This window comes from Sorex fumeus, unplaced genomic scaffold (genome assembly GCF_029834395.1).
Source record: "Sorex fumeus unplaced genomic scaffold, SorFum_2.1 ptg000007l, whole genome shotgun sequence".
In the NCBI taxonomy this organism is placed as follows: Eukaryota; Metazoa; Chordata; class Mammalia; order Eulipotyphla; family Soricidae; genus Sorex; species Sorex fumeus.
In genome coordinates this window covers 46,951,923-46,974,957 of record NW_026606064.1, presented here as the reverse complement: position 1 = coordinate 46,974,957, position 23,035 = coordinate 46,951,923, and the positions used below count along the sequence as shown (strand labels likewise).

General features: G+C 39.2%; 1 protein-coding gene across 1 annotated transcript in view; it reads right to left on the bottom strand.

Annotated features, from left to right (window-relative positions):
* The window catches only part of CNST (consortin, connexin sorting protein), a 104,361-nt gene that overhangs the window by 52,712 nt on the left and 28,614 nt on the right, over window positions 1-23,035 (bottom strand). The window contains exon 2 of the mRNA XM_056132251.1: window positions 13,500-13,931. Within this exon, the coding sequence (XP_055988226.1) occupies window positions 13,500-13,881 (382 nt within the window). The 5' untranslated portion in view covers window positions 13,882-13,931. The remainder of the gene's footprint in view (window positions 1-13,499; window positions 13,932-23,035) is intronic.

Here is a 23,035-nt window from a genome sequence, read left to right as displayed (position 1 = left end):
AGAGTAAGAAGGAAGGTGCCTGCCACAGAGGCAGGGGGTGGGATTGGGTCAGGGTGGCAGGCGGGATACTGCTGACATTGGTAGTAGAAAATGCACACTGGTAGAGGAATGGGTGTTCAATCATTGTATGGCTGAAACTTTATCATGAAAGTTTTATAATTGCATCTCTTGGTGATTCAATTTTAAAAAAACCCTTCTGTTTGTTCACTTAAAGAAGGTGGATTTCCAAGAAGATACTGCAAAAATAAATAAATAAATAAATAAATAAAATGAAATAAAACACAAGCTCCTTGTGAAATGTTGAGAATGCTTTTGCATAATAGAAAGCTTGCACTTTGGGGGGAAAAAAAACCCTGTCCATGCCAGAGCCAGGCCAGTATACATGGATGGGATTAGTAGATTTACCCTATGGTCCCTGGTGCCCGGTCAGCCCATATAGCACCAGGATCCATGTGGACCCTGGGGTCAGACCCATCACTGTGACATCCATCAGGGACCTGGCTTGCTTTGTGTACCCACACACCTCATCTGCTCAGCTGCTGGCCCAGCACCATAGTGCCCCGGAAGATTCCTATACCAAGTCTGCTAAAGTGTAAGCACCTGACAATTAACTGGGGTTTCTAATTGTAGTATACATGACTGAAATCAAATTTCCGATTGCAAAGTCGCTTCAAAACATCCATCTCACATAAGCATACTGTCAGCGACCAACTAGACAGCTTTAGGAACTTTCCTTTTTTTGAAAGGTCTGGTCCACTTAGAGAACTAAGCACTGGACCACTTCTTTTTTCCTTCCCATGCTTTCGATGCCACCCTCATGTTTTTAATTTGCCAATTTAAACCTGAGAAGCCCTAAATACCCCACTTTCTCCCCTTCAATAAAGGTAAAATACAGCCTGTTTCCCTGCTTCCCCAGCACACACGTGATCCTGTCCACAGGCTCTCTGTTGCTGTGACCACACTGTGTGGGCCATACCTTCCAAGACCTGTTCTACCATCCAGGACCTGTGCTATCTACCAGGACATGTTCTACTTTCCAGGCGTGGTACATACCAGGACCTGTGAGTAACAAGTTTGTTTTGTTTTTGTTTCTTCCAGAGTTCCCTAATGGTTTCTGCTGATGTGACTCTCTCCTGCCCACCTCCCCCTTCCAGGAATTGATATCCCATATTTCAATCATTCAACTTTTATTTATAGTACTTAATATGTATGGGGACTCTTTATCCCAAGTGAACCCAAATAAAGATAATCAATAAATCCACTTATGTGTTTTACTTACAGTTTGCAGACCAAAAAAAAAAATGATTAGTATCACATTCCTGAAAATTTCAATACTCTAAATCAGTGTTTCTCAACTGGGGGCTAGAAGGCATCATCTGTGGGCCCCCAAAATATTCCAAGGGGCACAAGTGAAAACTGCATAAATGGGGGGCCATGATATGAGAAGAAGGGGACAACTGGTAAAAAGTGGAGCCACAGGAAGGAAACAAGGTCGGAAGAGCCACAGTCAGAAAAAGGTTGAAAAACCTTCCCTTACTCATTTCTAAATTAAATAAAATACTTCAAAAAATACAATTTAGATTGGTTTAATCTTAAAATACAATCCATTAAAACTAAAAGCTAAACATTACAGTTTCTGTAGCAAATAACAAAAGACTTGCCTTCAGAATATTTACTGATATTTATCAATCAGGGAACCTATTTTTTACATGACAAAAAATGTGTTTATCTCCAATATACTTCCAAACTCTTGTTAGCCAACCCTACTGGGGAAGTCCACAGAGCATCACCTTCAGTTCTACCACTACACTTTTGTGTGTATAAGTCTCTTGTCCGATCATGATGTCATTTTCATAATTGTTGTTGCTGACGTATCTGAGTTTTTCATCTAGCAGAAACTCAAACTCCTGTCCAAACTTGCCTTGCATCCTATGTAGGAATGTGGGCAGAAATCACCAGCCACAGTCATTTTCACCCAGTGCTGCAGTGGATCTCAGGAACATAGCAAGAACCATAAGGACTAGTCCCAGCTACAAGACTGACTTTGTGGAGGAACATGTGAGTGACTTGATGCATTTTCAGGCAATCAGCTCATTCTTGACCAACTGAGACTGGCACAAGACACCTCCTTTTGGGTACCACTAGATGGCCCAACCAAGAATCTCTGTATGGGGTTAAAGACTGAAAGAGGCACCTTTCATTAAGTGCGCAGACTCCAAGAGGGCAACAGGATCATAAAGAATCAAGGAAATAATACTTCATCAAAGGAAACTAACAATGCCCAAATAACTGGCCATAAAGAAACAGAGACCTATGAACTATATGACAGGGAGTTCAGAGTAATCATCTTACAATGAACTGTACGAAAACAGAGAGACAAACAAAACTAGATAGGTAATACAATATTATAAAGAAATTCTACAAGGAAAAAGAAACCAGTGGGAAATAAGTAAACAGAAACCTACGGTTGAGAAACGCATTGACTGAATTCAATAGCAAACTTCAAAAGCACATGCAATCAAGCGAAAGAAAGAATCCACAAACTTGAAGAAAGGTTATTTGAAATTACCCATTCAGGGAAGGGAAAAATGAAAGGAGTTCCATGGTCCCCAAATACCAATGGAAATACCTCTTCCATCCCAAGAAAATCTATAAAAACCCCCTTATTTTAAAATTGGGAAAAGTTTTGTCCTGACATTGAATTTGCCATTGATTTGTCAGATATGTCAACAAACGCATAGCCAATAAAAGAAAAATTAGATAAAGTGGACTTTACCTAAATAAAACATTTTGCATCATAGTACATTACCACATGAGTGAAGACAACCCACAGAAAGGAAAATTAAATATTTGCAAATCAAATATCTTCCAAGTGATTAATATCCAGAATATGCTTGGGGCTAGAGAGATAGTACAGTGGATAAGGTACTTGCCTTGCATGTGGCTCACCTGGATTTGATTTCCTGAGCACCACCTGGAGTGATCCTGAGCACAGTCAGGAGTAAGCCCTGAACTCCTCCAGGTATAGCCCAAAATACCAAAACAAACAGACAAAACCCAGAATATGCAACTCCTACAACTAAACAACAACAAAAATAAAACAGTAAGTCAAATATAATTGGATAGTCCTATCTCTAAAGAAGATGTATAATGGCCAATGAGCACCAACTTACTATCATTAGCTACTCAAGAAATGCAAATCATACCCACAATGATACATCAGTTTATACCCATGAAGATGGCTATTAACAGAAAAAGAAAAAAATTGTTGTGGTGATGATACAGAAAAAATGGAATTGAGTTGCTGTTTCTTAAAAAGTTAAATACTTAATTACCACATGATCTAACAATTCCACTTCTAGGCATAACAATTCTATTTCTAGACATATACTATGGGCTGGAGCGATAGCACAACGGGTAGGGTGTTTGCCTTGCATGCAGCCGACACAGCGGACCTGAGTTCGATTCCTCCACCCCCCTCGGAGAGACCCGTCAAGCTAACGAGAGTATCTCGCCCGCACGGCAAAGCCTGGCAAGCTACCCGTGACAAATTCAATATGCCAAACACAGTAACAAGTCTCACAATGTTACTGGGCCCCCTCGAGCAAATCGAAGAACAATGGGAGGACAGTGACAGTGACAGTATATGTATATTCTGGGTATGAAGATATACACTAATCCAATCCAATGTATATTGGATAAGCCCCACTAAATATAATCTTATAGAATTGTAGTAATATTATTAGTCAAAAGGTGGACACAACCTAATTACTAATTAATAGATAAATACAAATATGTGGTATATATATAAATATATAGAATAGATAAAGTATTGTAAACACATGCATTGGGATATATGCTGCAACACATAAAATCCTGAAAACAATGTTAAGTGAAAGAAATAAATCACAAAAGGGCAAATATTGTATGGTTACTTAAATTAAGTACTTAGAACAGGCAAAACTCATACAGAGGAAAGAAGAGGAGGTATTGGTTTATGCTTTCAGTCTCTGGGGTAAAACTATTTTGGAAATAGAAAATGGTGATGGTTATGCAATATACTGAGTTGTAATTAATGCCATCTATTGGCACAATTGAAATGGAAAATGTGTTATATATTGTTTATTGCAATAAAAAAAGGAAAAAATCCCTTAAATTCTGTGCTTTCCTGTTATGATTTTTTGGGCCACTGCATAATTATTCCCCAAACTCACCTTACCTGGGTCATAATTTTAGAAGATTGATGAAAAGTAAGCTGCTGTACATGGTTTATGTACTGTATTCCCTTTCCCTTTTCACATTCCCTCACTTTCAGGTTCTGGCCTGTCCCTCAAAAACTGTGAGGAGTGGGCTGGAGTGATAGCCCAGTGGGTAAGGCATTTGCTTTGCACACAACTGACCTGGGTTCGACTCCCAGCATCTCATATGGTACCCTGAGCACTGCCAGGAGTAATTTCTGAGTGCAGAGCCAGGAGTAACCCCTGTGCATCGTCAGGTGTGACCCAGAAAAGCAAAGCAAAAAGAAAATAATTGTGAGGAGTGTAGTCACAATTTAATTATCTTCAGTCACTGGCTAAACAACACGTAAGTGGTTAAAAAGGGGAAAAATCATTTTCTTTTCCTCAACACTCCATGCGAGTATCTCAAGTGAGATAAATCTAAAATTCAGCCAACTTCCTCCTGACCTGACCTGGGGTCAAAGGGGATGCATTATGTAATTATGGCATAATTGTGCCATTAGCTCCACGTGGCACATTCTTTTCCAGTGCCCTCAGGCGACAGCCTCTGCCTACAGAGGGAGCAGCACAGGGCAGTGGATAGGAATTCAGTCAGCAATCAAGCTGCCCAGTGACCCAAGGTAACAAAGTGACCTAACAGACCAGGTTAAGGGATTCAGGATACTCCTGAATGCAGAGCCAGGAGTAAACCCTGAACATCACCGTGTAGATCCCAAACAAACAAGAAAAAGGACCCAAGTTCAATCCCTAACACCCCATAATGTCCTCTGACTCCCTCCAGGAGTGATCCCTGCGACTGCTGAGTGTGACCCTCGAAACATAAATAAATAAATTAAAATGACATGTAAAGTTCCCCAAACAGTCATCAGGCACTCAAGGAGGTTGCACTGGTCTTTCTCAGTTGAGTGTTGAATGATTTCAACATAGGGATGGGAAAAACATAAAAAACTGTCCTTGAGGTGGCATGTTAAAGTCTAGTAATGATAGTTTGGTCTATTTGAAGAGCCAATACTCAAACAGTGAAAAGAGCGCTCTTCATGAATTAAGTCATGTGTATGATTTAAGTGCTTCAGAAGGAATGTGCCATCATACCAGACCCTCAGGTAGAAGTCACAAAGGGCACTTTTCTTGAGTGGAAGAAACAAGCCCCCATTTTTTATAGCTTGTTTGCCTTGCTGATCACTACTTACTCACTAGACATTTTTTTTTTTCCCCCTTTATTTTATTTTATTTTTTTTAAGGTTGTAGATTTACAATTTTTTGTGCTTTGGTTTCAATTATACAATGATCAGATACCCATCCCTCCACCAGTGCCCATTTTCCACCACCATGGATAATATCCCTCCCACCCCCATCCCCCCATCCCCCCGTCTCTGTGGCAGGGCAATCCCCTGTGTTCTCTCTCTCCTTTTGGGTGTTGTGGTCTGCAAAAGAGGCATTGAGTGGCAAACATGTTCAGTCCATAGTCTACTTTCGACATGCATCTCCCCTCCTGGGAGGATCCTCCAAACATCCTTTATTTGGTGCTCCCTTCTCTATCTGAATAGCCCTTTCCTCTAGGATACCCGGCTGGCCTCTAAGTTATGGAGTAATCCTCCTGGTGCTGATCTCAGCTATTCTTGGGTATTAATCTCATACTTTGTTACTTTATATCCCCCAGATGAATGCAATCTTTCTATGTCTATCCCTCTCTTTCTGACTCATTTCGCTTAGCATGATACTTTCCATATTGTACCACTTGTATGTAAATTTCATGACTTCATCTTTTCTAAGAGCTACATAGTACTCCATTGTGTAGATGTACCAAAGTTTCTTTAACCAGTCATCTGTTCTTGGGCATTCAGGTTTCTTCCAGTTTCTGGCTATTGTAAAGAGGGCTGCAATGAACAAACAAGTGCAGATGTCACTTCGACTATACATTTTTGCCTCTCTGGGATATATTCCCAGGAGTGGTATTGCTGGGTCAAATGGGAGCTCAATTTCTAATTTTTTGAGAATCGTCCATACTGTTTTCCAGAAGGGCTGAACCAGTGGACATTCCCACCAACAGTGAAGGAGTGTCCCTTTCTCGCCACATCCACGCCAGCATCGGTTGCTTTTGTTCTTTTGAATTTGGGCCAGTCTCTGAGGTGTGAGATGGTATCTCATTGTGGTTTTGATCTGCATCTCCCTGATGATTAATGATGTAGAGCATTTTCTCATGTGCTTTTTTGCCATTCGGATTTCTTCTTTGAGAAAGTTTCTGTTCATTTCATTGCCCCATTTTTGGATGGGATTGGATGTTTTCTTCTTGTGGAGTTTAACCAGTATTTTGTATATCCTGGATATCAACCCCTTGTCAGATGTGTATTCGGTGAATATCCTTTCCCATTCTGTAGACTGTCTTTGTATTTTGGTCACTGTTTCTTTGGAGGTGCAGAAGCTTCTTAGTTTAAGATAGTCCCATTTATCTATCTCTGTTTTCACTTGCTCGGCCAGTGGCGTGGCATCTTTGAAGATACCATTAGCTTCAATGTCATGGAGGGTTTTGCCAACTTTATCTTCAATGTACCTTATGGTTTCTGGTCTGATGTTGAGGTCTTTAATCCATTTTGATCTTACTTTTGTACATGGTGTTAGGCAGAGTTCTGAGCCTATTTTTTTGCATGTAGCCGTCCAACTCACTAGACATTTTAATGAGCCACAACATACCACTGTCTAGATCTAAAAGCCTACCACAGTATTTAAGCACCTCTACTTCCACTCAGGCTGACTTGATCACAAAGACCGTTGTTTGTTTTCTCCTTTAGTATAGGAAATTCATATAATTAGGATACACCCTGGTCTTGGTAACCTGCACCTGATATTCAGATCTTACAGATACAGTGTGGCTCTAAAAAAGCACTTCTAGAAATGAATTTCATTAAGTTCAAAAGGAATTTAACGTAGAATGCCTTTGGGAGTGCCTGGAGGCTACGAAAGGGAGCAGCTCAGAGTCCACTGAGCTGGTCCCTCAAGTTTCACCCCTTTCTGTAAATGCTCCAGGTTGTCTCCAACTCATGTTCAAGACAAAATTAGTGTCCACAAATACTGCTGAGATTTCAATTCTAAGTAATGTAACAAAGTGTCAACTAGCACCAATGTGTAGATTCCATAATTTTCCTGTTAGAAGTTTGTTATACATTTTACAGTTTAACCCATCTCATTAAAAACGTAAAAGATCCATAGGTTTTCCCTAAACATATAATGCGCATATCTACACTTCTCATTCAAATTCACAGAGAATCCAAGCACCAAAGTTAAAGGCAATTAATACTTTTTTTCCAACTGGAAACTAACTTTTGTTAATATCAAAATGACCAAGTTTTATGGTATTTCTAGCTCCTTAGAAGTCCATTAACTAAATATAAAATATTCCCTGGTTTATCTAGGATGAAGAATAAAATGATTCCATTTTATGCTACTTTATGAAAATTATAAGTTCTTGTAAGTATGTGTGTATATATATGTGCACACATATATACTTGTGTATATAGTTTCTCTAATAAATATAAGGAAATTATATTCAAAATTTATCATTCAAAACTTAAAAATATTCTAATTCAAAACTTTAAAATGTCCATTTGGGCCAGAGAGACAGTACAGTGGGTAGGGAATTTGCCATGAACCTGGCTGACAAAGGTGTTTGATCCCCAGTACCACATATGGTCCTCTGAGTCCAGAGACAAGATTAAATCCAGAGAACAAAGCCAGGAGTAAATGCTAAGCACAGCCAGGTGTGGCTCCAAATATACACTAGGGTGGACTGCATACAAAACATGTGTCTTAACTTCTGAACTATCTGGTCCCCCTAGCACAAGGCATATAGCTCTGACCTCTGAGTTATATTCCTGGTCTAAGCTTTCCCAAATCTGTATCTTCGGCTAAGACCAAAGTCTGAGATCTATTCCATATGCCTCTTAGTTGAGTAAAGGATTCCACTGACATCACCAAACTGCCTCTTCTTCCCAGACTTGCTCCCTGTCCCTCTGTACTCCCACCTTCAGTAAGTCGCATTACCATGCATCTACTGCCAGAGTCAGACAATGGGAATGATCCTCAACAATTTTTTTTAATACCTAATCTATGTACCAGACCTGTTGATTTCACCTCTTCAGTGACTCCTAACCCACTTACTATTTTGTTTGTTTTGGGTCACACCTGGCTATGCTCAGGTGTTACGCCTCCCTCTGCACTCAGGTATCACTCCTGGCAGTATATGGGTACCACATGGGTTGCCGGAAATCTAACCCAGGTCAACCACATGCAAGGCAGTGCCCTACCCATTGCATTATCTCTCCAACCCCAGAACCCAAGTACTTCTTTCCAGCCCTGTAACTACTCAATGCAGAAGCCCTGGCTTATGAGGGGCTTTTGAGTCATGGCTCTAATTCTGCAGTTTTAACCCACTCTCTCCACTGAAGACTGAATAGTCTTTCTAAATATATAACTCACATCATTCACCCTTTTGTTCACAATTGTTGGGAAGGTCAAAACTGGTAGTACAACCAGCCCTCCCACGCGGCACAGGAAAGAGGCTGTCACTTTTCTCAGGTCGCTCTGGTGGGAATAGGTAGAGTCAACACTCAAGTTCCCAGTCTCTGCTCTTCTCCCTATATAAAACTGACTCCAGAACACGGATCCATTGTCAATGCTTGTTTTCCCACTTGCTTTAAGGCCTTCCTCACTGCCTCCCAGGCTGGCAGACTGTGAAGGTCTTCAGAGAAACAAGTCAGGGCAGTAAAAGATGGCAAGCCAGTTTCAAAGTGTCTTCCTTTCTCATTTTCCATGTACTGTCTTTGGCTTCCTGCCACTGCTGAACTGTTTTTGTCAAATACTTAGATACTATGGTGACCAAGTAAATTAAGAAAGTATGTTGTTATGGTAATTATCAAAAAGCTAATCTGTCTATTACATCTATACAATTTTATAAGATAGTGTTTGGCAGGGGCTGAGGGGAGAAAAATGGGCAGTGACTACTAATGAGTATAGGGTTTCTTTGGAGAGAGATAAAATATTACAGAATTAAGATACTTGGTGTTGATTTTACAACTTTGTGAATATACTAACACCACTAAGTTGTACATATTATGCATGTGAATATCTGGAATATAAGTACAGGTGAATTTACATGACATATACATTAATCTCAATTTTTAAAGTTATGGGTAAAAATTAAAGAATTGGATGTTCACAAGTGTTGGAAATAATATGAAAAAAAAGGTAGTACTGACACATTGCTGCTAGGAATATAAAATAGCTTACTCTATTTGGAAAACAGGCAGACATCAAAAAGTTATACCTCCAAAGGAAAACATGTGTCTTCTTGTACGCAAATGTTCATAGGAGCTAGCCAAAAGGTAGAAACAACAAAATCGCCCATGAGTGGACAAATCAATAAAATGTGGTATGCCCGTGCAATGGAATATAATTACATAAAAAAGAATGCAGTGTTGATACATGCTACAACATGAGTGAATCTTCATAAATCATAAGTGAAAGAAGTTAGCCAATAAAGACCACATGTTGTGTGATTCCTTTCACATGAAATGTGCAGTGTAGGGAAGACTACAGAGAAAGAATATAAAGACATTACATTGTGCTAGGAGGACTCAGGAGGAAAGGGGAGTGACTGCTAATAGTAAGGGGCTTCATTTTTCGGTAACAAAGACATTCTAAAATTGAAGGGTGATGACTGCACAGCTTTGTGAGGAAATGAAAAAAAAATCAAGTCATGTATTTTTAATAGGCAAAGTGAATAATATATGAATTGTACCTTTATAAATATACAAGATTTGTAGGACCACTTTCATCTGTTATATTTACCTCAGTATATTGACCTAAAACCACATCAGTTTTAAAACATCGAAAGATTGATGTAATGCAACTTAAAACCATTCTTAGTTGACTATCTCAAGGGAATTCACTTCTGTTATGGAAAAATATAGGCTGTAATGTAAGACAACCAGACTATCCGGAACCTGATGTTCAGGTCTATTGAAATGATGCCTCTAAAAGCCAATACATAATGGGACATCTCCACTACTGCTTTGTTATCTTTTCCAGGACTAGTTTATGGGCTCTTGAAAATTTATTACTAATTAAGCTAAGAAATATATTGGACAAGTGAATAAAATTTACTCAAATTTTATTTTCAAAGTGTTGCATTCCTACTTGTAAAGGTACTTATTCCTGTAAAATTTAATTCTACACATTTAATCTCCTTTCATGTCTGAGAACAGTATTCTACTATTACAAATGTATTTATCTGAAATTTTTTGAGACTTAATTTTTCAGGTATTGGAATTTCAAAGTAAAAAAGAAGAGTAAATGGACATATAGACTTCAAAACATGGCACTGTTAGCTTTGATATGGAAGATGGGTTCAGGAGGAAGAAGATAGGAGATACTTTTAGGGGACTTTTGCAGCATTCCAGTTAAAGATGCTCATGAACTGTGGCAGTGGTGATATAGGAAACAAAGCAAGTAGAGAGACACGAGGAAATACGGTCACTTGGATTTGGTGATGGGCTGTAAATACTAGAAAGAGGCTCAGTGATCTCTCCCATAAAGGAAGGAAAGTTTGTCAAGCAACACTATAGCTTCCCATTCTAGGGACCTTCAGGGACTGAAAAAGGGAAAATAATACTCTCACTATATTTTAGTGACATCTAAAATATACCATGTCTACTCAGAAATCTAAGAAGTCCCGACTCAGAGAAGATTTTTATAAATACATGTAGATGGAAATCATAAAAAAAATGAGAAAGCAAGTACGGAATGGCTGTTTCCAAGTAATCTAGATCCAGAATTTTGAATTTGTTTTATAATTCTTAAATTACATTTCTTAAATTCAGTAATATATTTAAGTAATATATAAAATTATTTTGTTTCAAAATTTATTTTATTTCCAATTTGGAGGGGCACATCTGACAATGATCAGGGCTTTCTCTTGGCTCTGTACTCAGGCATCACTCCTGGCAGGCCTCAGGGAACCATATGGGGTGCTGGAGTTAGAATTCAGGTCGGCCATGTACAAGGCAAGCACCTAGCCTGCTGTCCTACTGCTCCACCCTATACACAATTATTTCAAAAATAATCCGCATAAAGATTCCCAAAGTTTTATAAATCATGTATTTTTTAAAAAAATCTATGAGACAATAACTCTACACATTGCATAACTAATATCTAGGAAAATGGAAATAGTGATAAAGGGAGGGGAAAACTTATGATTTTGAAACTACAACTGACTTTATGCATATGTAATTAGGGCTTAGTTCTTTAAAACATCACACAACCAAGAGTAAAGAGGTATAGTCACTCTGCCCTTGAATTATAGAAAAGATCATTTTACATACTAACAGCACTGTATCACTGATTTACTCTTAGGGCTATTAGAAAATGCTTTCATATTGCTTGTCAGAAACTATTTCAGGGGACAAAAGATGTATAGGGAAAGATGGTACATACATTAGGCCAGAAAGATGGTACTGGGGAATATGGAAAATTAGGGTGTCTGTCTTGTATGCACTAGACCTGGGTTCAATCTTTGGCACCACTGAGCCCAAATAGTCCTGCACTGGTTGAGCTGACCAAGCAGTGTTGGGAGTGGTTCCCAGAAGCCCTGAACACCACATGGCATGGTGCAAAATTAAACAAAACCAAAACAAATTATTTTAATTTTCTCTAAGTCTATTAAGAAAATCAAAGACAAAGGGATTTGTTAATTGGAAAGCCAAAGTATGATAAATGTTATAAAATTACCTTACTGAATAAATAACTGATAAATAAGGATTTTCAGAACCTGTGGTTTCATATTTTACTGACAGACTACTGTTCTGTTTTGTTTAGTGGCCACACCTGGCAGTGTTCAGGAGCTACTTCTGGCTCTGTACACAGGGGTTACTATGCTCAGGGGACCACACAGTTCTAGCAATAGAAGCCAGGTCTCCTACATGCAAAGCATATGCTCAGCCACTGACTTTTCTCTCCTGCCTCCTAACTATATTTCTAATAAGCTGAAGCAGCACAAGAGAACAAAGGATGACGAAGACACTCCACTTTGTTTAACAGAGTCTTATGCAGGTTACTGATTTTTACAACGTGGGGCTACATTAAAAAAGTCCCAGCGTATGATAAACTAGGACTCTCCTATCTCACTGGCTTTTGATAATAATCAGAGGCTGTCTTTTCCCAAAGGTACTCTATGATGCATGCATGCAAAAAAAAAAAAAAAAGTCCAGAGCTCCAAATGCTAAATGCCAAACTGTATACCAAATGAGAAATACTTTCAAGTGGTTTACTATACTTTTTAAACCAGTCACTAAACTAGAGCAGAGTGTCTTATATAACACTGTATAAGACAATATATGTTTATATGTTAATATATATATTCAACTACTGAGTCCGAAGGAAAAAAAACTTATAAAGAGATTAAGTAAAATCATATTACCTCATAAACTCACAGGTTCAAGATCTAAGAAATAGTGGCAACAGTGCTTTAAGACTGATACTGGTAGAGGGGCCAGGTGAAAGTACAGCAGGTAGGGTGTTTGCTTTGCACATGGTTGACCAAAGTTTGATCCCTGGCATGCCATATGGTCCCCTGAACACACCAGGAATTATTCCTGAGTGAAGAGCTAGGAGTTACCCCTGAGCATCGCTAGGCATGGCCCCAAAAGAAAAAAAAATACTGATACTGCTGATACTGGTAGAAAATGGTCTTATATACCATAAAGAAAGGAGACCATACATATTTAAATCACAGTGTTGGGAACTTGTACACGGAATGTTCATTTCAGCACTCTATAAATAGCAAAGTACTGTGATGAGCCATAACTAAGTAAACACCTTATAGTCAGTTGATATAATAGAGCACTGTGAGGGCTGGAGAGAGAGCGCAACAAGCTAAGTACAGACTTTGCATTGCTTGACACTTGGGTTCAATCCCCAGCACTGCATGGTCTTGTGAGCACTGCAGAAAATAGCCCCTGAGCACAGAGCTAGGTGTCGCCCCTGAGCACCACTGGATGTGGCCCCAAATTAAAACCAACCAAATAAAAGGGAATACTGTGGAACCATGCCACTGTTTAACAGTTTACCACACCAAAAGATTTTGTGTGGTGTTACAGAAATAACTACTGAATCAAAGAAGAAAATTAAGCTGTGGGACAGCAAACACTTTCCAGGTTGGGAAGACAGTTTGTTTTTAAAGAAGAGCATAAATGATAACAGAAGACATACCTTGTGGTATTATCTTCCTAGCAGTGCTTCTTTTGATTCTTGAGCTTCTTTTTCCAGGTATTTTTTTGTCCTTTCCCAAGAAAGCCTGTTCATCTCTGGGGTCCTCCCAGGAAGTGCTCTCCGAGTTCTCACTGGTAGCCACCTCACAGCCTGCGGTACAGCTTTCATTATTGTTGAGACTGTCCTGCTCCAAAACTTCCGGTTTGCCCATTGCACTCTCACTGCTTGTCAGATGCTCACAGCCATCCCCATCAAGCTGATTTTCATTTTCATCAGATGCAGAAGGCAAGCGGGTTACTATACTTTCCACACAGTCTCCAGGATGGCAGCCATCTTTTGGTTCTATCTGCAGATTGTATGTAGGAGTTGCACTGTCATCCATTAGAGCATCTTTTGTTGAACCATTTAAATTTTCTTAAAGTCCTTCCATGTCTGTAATGACAAAAATATATTTTTTAAATTCGAAGTTTTTCTAGACTCTGAATTTTCAAGACTCTTTGATTTCTCCCTGCTCTTGAGTGGTTTGAAATAGGCAAAAGAAAACAAGGACTAAAGCTCATTCTTAGTACCCCCACTTGCAGCCCCACCTAAATCTCAGTTGGCTCCAGCTTGAACACAGTGATCTGACACCCTGGCTTCCAGTGTATTACTTGTGAAACTTGTTTTTTAAAATCCCTGAGTATTGCGTCCAGGTATTGATCTAGATAGACAGATCCAGTCTTAGTACTGACATATTTTGAAAAGTTCTCTATGTGATTCTCATGTTCGTCATGTTGGGCCCAACATTCAATGAAAAAAAATATTGGTTAAAAGAGGTGAGCTGGAGTAATAATACAACAGGTAAGGCATTTCACTTGCACGTGGCCAATCTAGGTTTGATCTCTGGCATACTATGTGGTCTCCTGAGCACCGCCAGGAGTGAACCTTGAATGCAGAGCAGGAGTAACCCATGAGTACTGCTGGGTATGGCCCAAAAACCAAAGTAATAATGAAAAGATTATGTGCTAAAATTAATCATTTGTGTTATTACTGCATGCTTACCAAAGAACTTAATGCTATTATAAATCTTTGTCCGTCCAAACAATAGTACTATTTGCAAGTGAAAACATGTAAAAAGAAAATTTAATAAATTTTATAAAGAGCATACACTTTTATTAAGTGTATAAACTTTATAAAGAGCATAAACTTTTTTTGTGGGAAAATTCAGGTTACATATATTCAAATTTTCTTATATCTTTTACTTCTGAAAAACTGGCCCTACAGAAACCCTAGAAATTATCATCAATTCCTTTAATACAATTTTTAAGCAGATAAAAGAACCATATTAAATCTAGGTCATCTAATTTAGACATGGAAGAATTTAAATTTGCTCCCAAGATCCTACTAACATTCTAAAAACTTCAAAAGAGGGTCTAAAGATATAGCACAGTAGACCACAACACCCAAAAGGAGAGAGAGAACAAAAGGGAATACCCTGCCACAAAGACAGGGTGGGATAGGGGGATGGGGGTGGGAGGGATATTATCCATGGTGGTGGAAAATGGGCACTGGTGGAGGGATGGGTATTTGATCATTCTATAATCAAAACCCAAGCACAAAAATTTGTAAATCTACAACTGTACCTCATGGTGTTTCACTAAAAAAAAAAAAAGATATAGCACAGTGGGTAGGGTCTTTGTCTTGGGCTTGGTCAATCCTCTGCAACCCATACAGTCCTCTGAGAACCACCATGAGTGATCCCTGAACAGGCATGACCCCAAAACAAAATCTCAAAATAAATTCTAAGCCTTTTATCTGCAATGTTTTATCACCCAAATTATGTTATATTTTAAGAAAGTAATATCATCAACATTTAGAAATGCTTGTTTATGCCTTCTGAGTACTTGATTTTGAATCCAATATAATATTCCAGTGACTCTGAAATACAAAAATGTTCTACCAGGGGGTGTGGTGCCACTGCAGGTCAATCTGTACAGGTGAGGTGAGTGCATCAGCAGTCTGATGACAACGTCAGACTTTCAGATATCCCAAAATTGCCTTTGGCCAGACCCCAAAAACTTGGGGCAAAGTTTACCAAGAAAGTAAATGGCCATCATGGGAAGGGGGGCGTTGTGGGCCGTCCTTCACGCCCGACCAAGGTCACCAGCTGCCCCCCACGAGCGGCTCTCCGGCACGGCCACAGCCCCGGAGGCACAAGGACTTAGCACAGAGAGCCACCCGCTTGGAGCAGAAAAGCAAATGGACTATGTGTTAAACCGCGCCACCATGCCTGCCCGGAGGGGAAAGGGTGTTGTCCCGCTCGCCCACTCCTCTCTGGAAAGAAAGATGGCGGCCGCACAGGAGCCTTGTGGACAGCAGGTTTGAGCTGGGGGCGGGGGGCAGCGGGGGCCTCCTGGGAAGGGGGGCGTTCTGGGCCGTCCTTCACGCCCGACCGAGGTCACCAGCTGCCCCCCACAAGCGGCTCTCCGGCACGGCCACGACTCCAGAGCACAGAAACCAATCTCTTAACTATCTAACTTTTAATAGAAATACTTCCAGGGTTACAGAACTTTCGGGTTTAGGTCTCAGTCATGTAAGTATCAAACACATTTCCCTTTACCAATACTTATTTTTAACCGTGAACTCCAATAGAACCCCACCTCCCACCCCTCCCAATTCCTGTGTGGCAGATGAGTTCTAGTTAATACTCTATCTACTTTGACAAGATACATTGTTTCGATAGAAGATGCACAATTATTGTTTAGAGTTTATGACCCTCCCCCCCCCAATCAGATATGCTGGAACAGCATTGTGAAATGATTTGCTTTCTACAGCTGGGTTCAAGAATTAAATGTTGGTTTTGGATTTCTGCTATATATCCCAGAGAGGCAAAAAAGTTATAGTCAAAGTGACATCTGCACTTGTTTGTTCATTGCAGCACTCTTTACAATAGCCAGAATCTGGAAAAAAACCTGAGTGCCCGAGAACAGATGACTGGTTAAAGAAACCTTGGTACATTTACACAATGGAGTACTATGTAGCTGTTAGAAAAGATGAAGTCATGAAATTCACATACAAGTGATACTACATGGAAAGTATCATGTTAAGCGAAATGAGTCAGAAAGAGCGGGATAGACACAGAAAGATTGCATCCATCTGGGGAACATAAAGCAACAAAATGGGAGACTAACACCCAGGAGTGGCCAATTAGTACCAGGAATTTTGCTCCATGACTTGGAGGCCAGCCACACGTGCTAGGGGAAAAGGAAGCTCAGATTGAGAAGAGAGCACCAAATTAAGGATGTTGGGAGGATCCTCCCAGGATGGGAGAAGCATGCTGAAAGTAGACTATAGACCAAACATGATTGCCACTCAATGTCTCTCTTGCAAACCACAGGACCCAAAAGGAGAGAGAGAGAACAAGGGGGAATGCCCTGCCACAGAGGCAGGGTGGGATGGGGGGGATGGGGGGTGGGAGGGATGTTGGGACCCATAGGGGTGGAGGATGGACGGTAGCGGAGGGATGGGTACTTGATCATTGCATAACTGAAACCCAAGCACAAAAATTTGTAAGTCTATAACTGTACCTCATGGTGTTTCACTAATTAAAAAAATAATAAATAGAGGGGAAAAAAAGAAAATTGGGGCTGGAGCAATAGCACAGCGGGTAGGGCGTTTGCCTTACACGGAGCCAATCCGGGTTCGATTCCCAGCATCCCATATGGTCCCCTGAGCACCGCCAGGGGTAATTCCTGAGCACAGAGCCAGGAGTAACCCCTGTGCATTGGCGGGTGTGACCCCCCCCCAAAAAAGAAAATTATGCTAAGTAAAATAAGCTAACACAAAAGGATAGATACAATATCAATATTGTTTTCCTAATATGCAATATCTAAAATAAGCAAATTCATAAAGATAGAAAATAAACAGATTCAAATTTAAAGGTTGAGGTTGGGGTAGGTGTCACTGATGAACAGATTTTCTAGTTACTGACAGAAAAGATTAGTAAACATAAAGGTGATTGCTGCCCAATACTGTGTATGCAATTAATTCCACTGAACTGAGACTTAGATATGCATATTCCTTCCTTAGAATCTTAAAGCATTCATCTCCTACTATTTCATGATTAGATCATCAGTTTAATTCTCTAAAGCTAACTTTGTGAATTACCTTCTAGCACAACTTTTATGATTTTTTTTTTTTTTAGGTCACAGCGGTGACGCTCAGGGGTTACTCCTGGCTCTGCACTCAGGAATTACTCCTGGAGTGCTTGGGGAACCATATGGGATGCAGGGGACTGAACCCAGGTCAGCCACATGCAAGGTAAACACCTTACCCACTGGTGTATTATTGCTCTAGTCCCTCTTGTAAGTATTCTTAAGACACCTAGAAATTCTTCAAAGTTTGATTAAAAGTAACTCCAATTTGCCTTTCATGACTTTTCAATTCCAAAAGACACATACAGGGTCAAAACAACGATATGGTAGGTAGGGTACTTCCCTTGCATGCTCCCATTCCAGGGTCAATCCCTGGCATCCCATATGGTTCCCTCGAGCCCCACCAAAAGTGATCTCTGAGTGCAGAGCCAGGAGTAAGCCTCAGCACTGTTGGGTGTGGTCCAAAACTAAAAGAAGAAAAGGATATATATATATATATCATATAGTACATAATCATGGCAGAGCCTGATATATTCAATATGCCAAACACAGTAGCAACAAGTCTCAAAATGGAGATGTTACTGGGCCCACTCAAGCAAATCAATGAACAACGGGAGGACCGTGCTACCATGCATAGTACATAATACACCATTTCAATAGTCATAACCCAGCCATATATATTTTGACTCTTTATGATGTCTAATCTTCGGCCTTGTACTTACTTGATATAGAAAGAGGTAAAGAAACCAATTTTCTACAGTTTTCTCTGTAAAAAAATAAAGTGAACCACATGGATTTTTCCTCCACACCCCTGCCCCTACCCTGAAATACAAAGTGAACTATTAGAGAATATATGACTTCTACCTACATTCGTAACATACTTCCAATTGCAGTATTTTAAATGATAGGATGAATTTCTTTGCTCTTTTTTTGTGGGGGGAGGTAGTCAGGGAAGGTGTTTGAACCATACCTCTGTGGTGCTCAGCATTTAATCCTGAATCTGTGTTCAGGGCTCACTCTGGAAGTGCTCACAGAACTCCTATAGTGCTGAGAACTGAACTTGAGTCAGACACATACAAGGTAAGTGTCTCACTTACTGCACTAGCTCTCCAACCTACCACAGGATAACTTTCTTAATGGGCTTGCTAAACAGTATAGTTCTACTGCTTTGGAGAACAACTACAAGTAACTTATTTTTTGTTTCTTCTTCTTCAATGCTAAACCAATAGCATTTTTAAAAAGTTAATCTTTTGGTACGCCTGAATCTTATCGTATGAAAACAACTAAGCAGGAAAATCACAAGAAGAAAGAAATTCCATTGATACACAGTATATTTAAATGTGTGCTAACTTCTTTGGAACTGGAAGGCTAGAAATATAGTTAAAATGGCTTTTAAAGTGAATTGCTTGATCTAAATTACATGTCCATTCTCTACAATTCCTCTTTGTTGTCTATACCAACTTTTACAAAAGAATTAGGGCCACTGAGTTCACTGCACAGCCTGACTCTGGCATATTTTGCCTTTTAAAAGCATGATGGGGCTGCCCAAGTTTCAAGACTCTTGTGGCAAAATAGCATTCCAAATATGTACACTGTATAAAAGTTATTTGACATGTTGACTTTGTACAGTTGAAGAATTTCAAGCAAACATATGGAAGTAAACTTACACAAAACTTGAAAACCCATGGAGCTGGAGAGATAGTACAGTGGTCAGAGCACTTAGAGGGGCTTTCTCCCTGCACCCCCATACTATGACCCAAGGTTGCTAGGAGTAATCTCTGAGTGTACAGTCAGGAATAGGTCCTCAGCGCCACCAAGAGTGGCCCAAATCCTCCCAACCCAAAGAAAACATGTGTGTCCGAACTATGATAAGCTGCATTTATAAAATATGCAACAGATTTTCAAGACTATTAGTGAAAAATGTACAAGTTTATTAATAACTTAAAATACTTAAAATATCATGTTGAAATGATGATCTTTTGATTTACTTGATTTAATAAATCCTACGGCTGGAGCAATAGCACAGTGGGTAGGGCGTTTGCCTTGCAAGCGGCCAACATGGCTGATCCGAGTTCGATTCCTCTGCCCCTCCAGAGAGCCCAGCAAGCTACCGAGAGTATATCTTGCCTGCATGGCAAAGTCTGGCAAGCTACCCGTGATGTATTCGATATGCCAAACACAGTAACAATTGTCACAGTGGAGATGTTACTAGGCCCACTCAAGCAAATTGATGAACAACAGGAGGACAGTGACAGTGACAATAAATCCTATTATTAAAGTTAGTTTCACCTTTCAAGGGGCCAGAGAGATACACAGCTGGTAAAGTTCTTGTCTTATTTGTAGCCAACCCAGGTTCAATCCCAAGCACCTTCCATATGGTTTCCTGAGGCAAGGAGTAATCCCTGAGCACAGACAAACGAAACCCAGTAACCAAATATATTAAATTAAACTCACCTTTTATAGTATTTTTAACATAGTTACTAGGAGGGAAACACCACATATGGATTACAGTATATTTTTATTAAGCTGCAGTGCCCTAATGATGTTGCCTCGGCAGTATCATAGTACCCAAAGTCTGGTTGGGATAAATCACTTCATTCTAGACTCTTTCTTGCTAACACAAATGATGTTATAGGCATTTTCAGGCAACAGACATTATAATTACTAAATTAAATAAGATAAATCTTATTTAAGAATATAGGCATTATCTGCTCTTAAAATTAATTTTTATACCTGGTTATATTCTGTTTCCAGGATCTAAATTTAAATCCCAGGATCCTTCTGCCCTTCTATTTTTGGGACTTTGCCAAAAATATTTCTTGTTACTCCATAAATGTTAAATAGTAATTATGACTGGTAAGAGAGTCTTACAACAATCTTTTTAAAGTACTTTATTTTCTAGATAATAGTATAGTACAAAAGTTAGAGTGTTTAATGCTTATATGTATTTAATAATAAATTTCATAATAATTTTTTTAATAGAGGAAAAAGAAAACAGAGCAGAAAACATGCCATGAGTTAAGCAATTAATGAAAAAGAGGGCCACGGAGATAGCTCAATGGGTTGGAACTTATGCTTGCAAGTGGAAAGCCCAGTTTCAATCACATGATCTCCCCTGAGCACTGCGTTAGGAGCAATTCCTAAGACTTGCCAGGTGTGCCCCCCTCATAAAAATCACAAAAAGTGACAAATGTAATAAAAGCACAAGAACAGGAAAACTTTAAATACGTATAAATGATCAGTTATAGTTAAATATCAAAGGAATGCTTGTAAAGGAGAAAGCAGTAATCCTAGATATTTACTTAGGCTGAGAAAGCACTTTTAAAGTATTTAAAAAAAAATTAGAGCTGGGGGCTAAGGTCCTTGCCTTGCATGAGGCTGACCCTGTTCCTATCTCCAGCACTGTATCTGGTCCCTGAGAGTAACAGTAGGTAGCCAGGATTAGCCCTGAGCACTGATGGGTGTTGCCTCCTCTCACCAAAAAAGAGAAAAAAAAACCCAATAAATTATAAGTTAGTTTTTTGACATACAATATATATTGTATATAAAGAAACTAACTGAAACACTGTGACTCATAGGCCTAAAAATAACCTTAGGGCAGATAAACTAAGCAAAGGAAGTACAATTTGCTTCAAGTTCTCAGTCCTCCCTTTAGTAACCCCACTCAGTTCAGGCTAGCTTACACATCTACAGAGCCTTTCAGTTAAAAACCCATTACTTAACGGTGACAGGCCAAAAGCCTTATTGTGATTAAGCAATCTTGTGCAAAATGGAGTTATCTCTCATTTCTTTGTCTTTCACATAAGACACATACTTAAGCCAAACAGAAGCAAATGTCTGAAACATTCTCAGGCACCCAGAAATGCACAATTTAGCAGTAATTTCTTACAACTTTTCTCTTCCCTGTATTTTTCTTCTCTTAGGGGAAAAAGTGCAACCCCTACAACCACAAAATTACACAGTGAAGCTTGCCCAGTTTGAGGAATTTCAAGGGTCAACATACCCGAAGTATAACAAATGAGCTTTGCCCTGCAAAAACTGCCCTTGAGATCTTGAGTTCCTCCCAGTCAGATCAGCATCTAACAGTTGTTTCATATAAGTTATTAATCAGATTTTAGCCTACTTCATGGTAACTAAAATCATGATTCAAAATGTTTCTAGACATCAATGACTTTGATAGTACTTGAAGGAACTGGATAGCAAAGCATATGAAATTACTGGTAGCAACAATACAAGCATTTTTTGTTTTGTTTCACTTTGAACTTACCCAGTTTAGCAAAGTTATTATCACACACAGAGAATCACAGTTTAGATGAAGGTGTTAATTCACTATGTCCACAGGCAGCTGTACTCATTTGTTTTAATTTGTTCTTTCTTACAAAATATGGTGCAATCATACTTTGAACACATAACCAACAGAATACAAGAATCTGAAAATACTTTCACCTCCTTTAAAACAAAAATTAAACTTTCTGTTGCATATCTACTATATATCTTCATGGAAATTCTTTTACCAATTTCAAAATTCTGAGCAGTTGTACAACTAAGTGATAAAACACAATCTATGTTTTATGTTTTTTTGGGATCACTTCCAACAGTGTTCGGGGGCAACCTGAATGGATTGAATGGGGGCTTAAGGGGCAGGGGGAAGAGGATAGAGACAGAGTTGGCTGCTGCAAGGCAATGGCCTTAACCCTGAACTATTTCTATTTTAACCATCAAGCATACACAAATACACTGTATATTTTGCATTGAAACAGTAATTTTTACATAGGGGGAAGACTAGAGAGTTCATTAGAAACTTCCCTTACAGGCTTGTCAAATAGCATTATCTGAATAAAAGGATAAATATTAAGAGCAACCAACTGTTATTATTTACTAAGTATTAGGAAGAACGCTCAGTTACAATGATATACAGAGTTTAATATACACACAGGTTCTACAAAGTAGTTCTATAATTACATGCATATCACATACAAGGAAACAGTAACAAAGATTAGAGGTCAAGGTTACATAGTACTTGGCAAAATTAGGATTCAAATAACCTGACTCCAGAACCTGTATTCTCAATCACTATAATCATTTATATATTAAGTTTAAAAATCAACTACCTCACATGCATATTTTGTAAGCAGTAAACTTCTATCTTTAAGGAGACAACAACATAAACAATCTCTAATGTCGTTAAATGTTTTCAGAAACATGAGAACATTTTTATTGTTTTATTTTTGTTATTCACGGATTTTCATTTCATTTCATTTCTTCTTGAGTCTCCCAAGCAGTGCTCAGGAGACCGAGGATTAGCCCTAGAAATTCTCAGCCAACCAGATCAGTGGTTCAATGCAAGGGCCTGAGGATGTGGTAGTTGGGATACCCAGGCCACCTGCGTGGTGCAGGCACCCT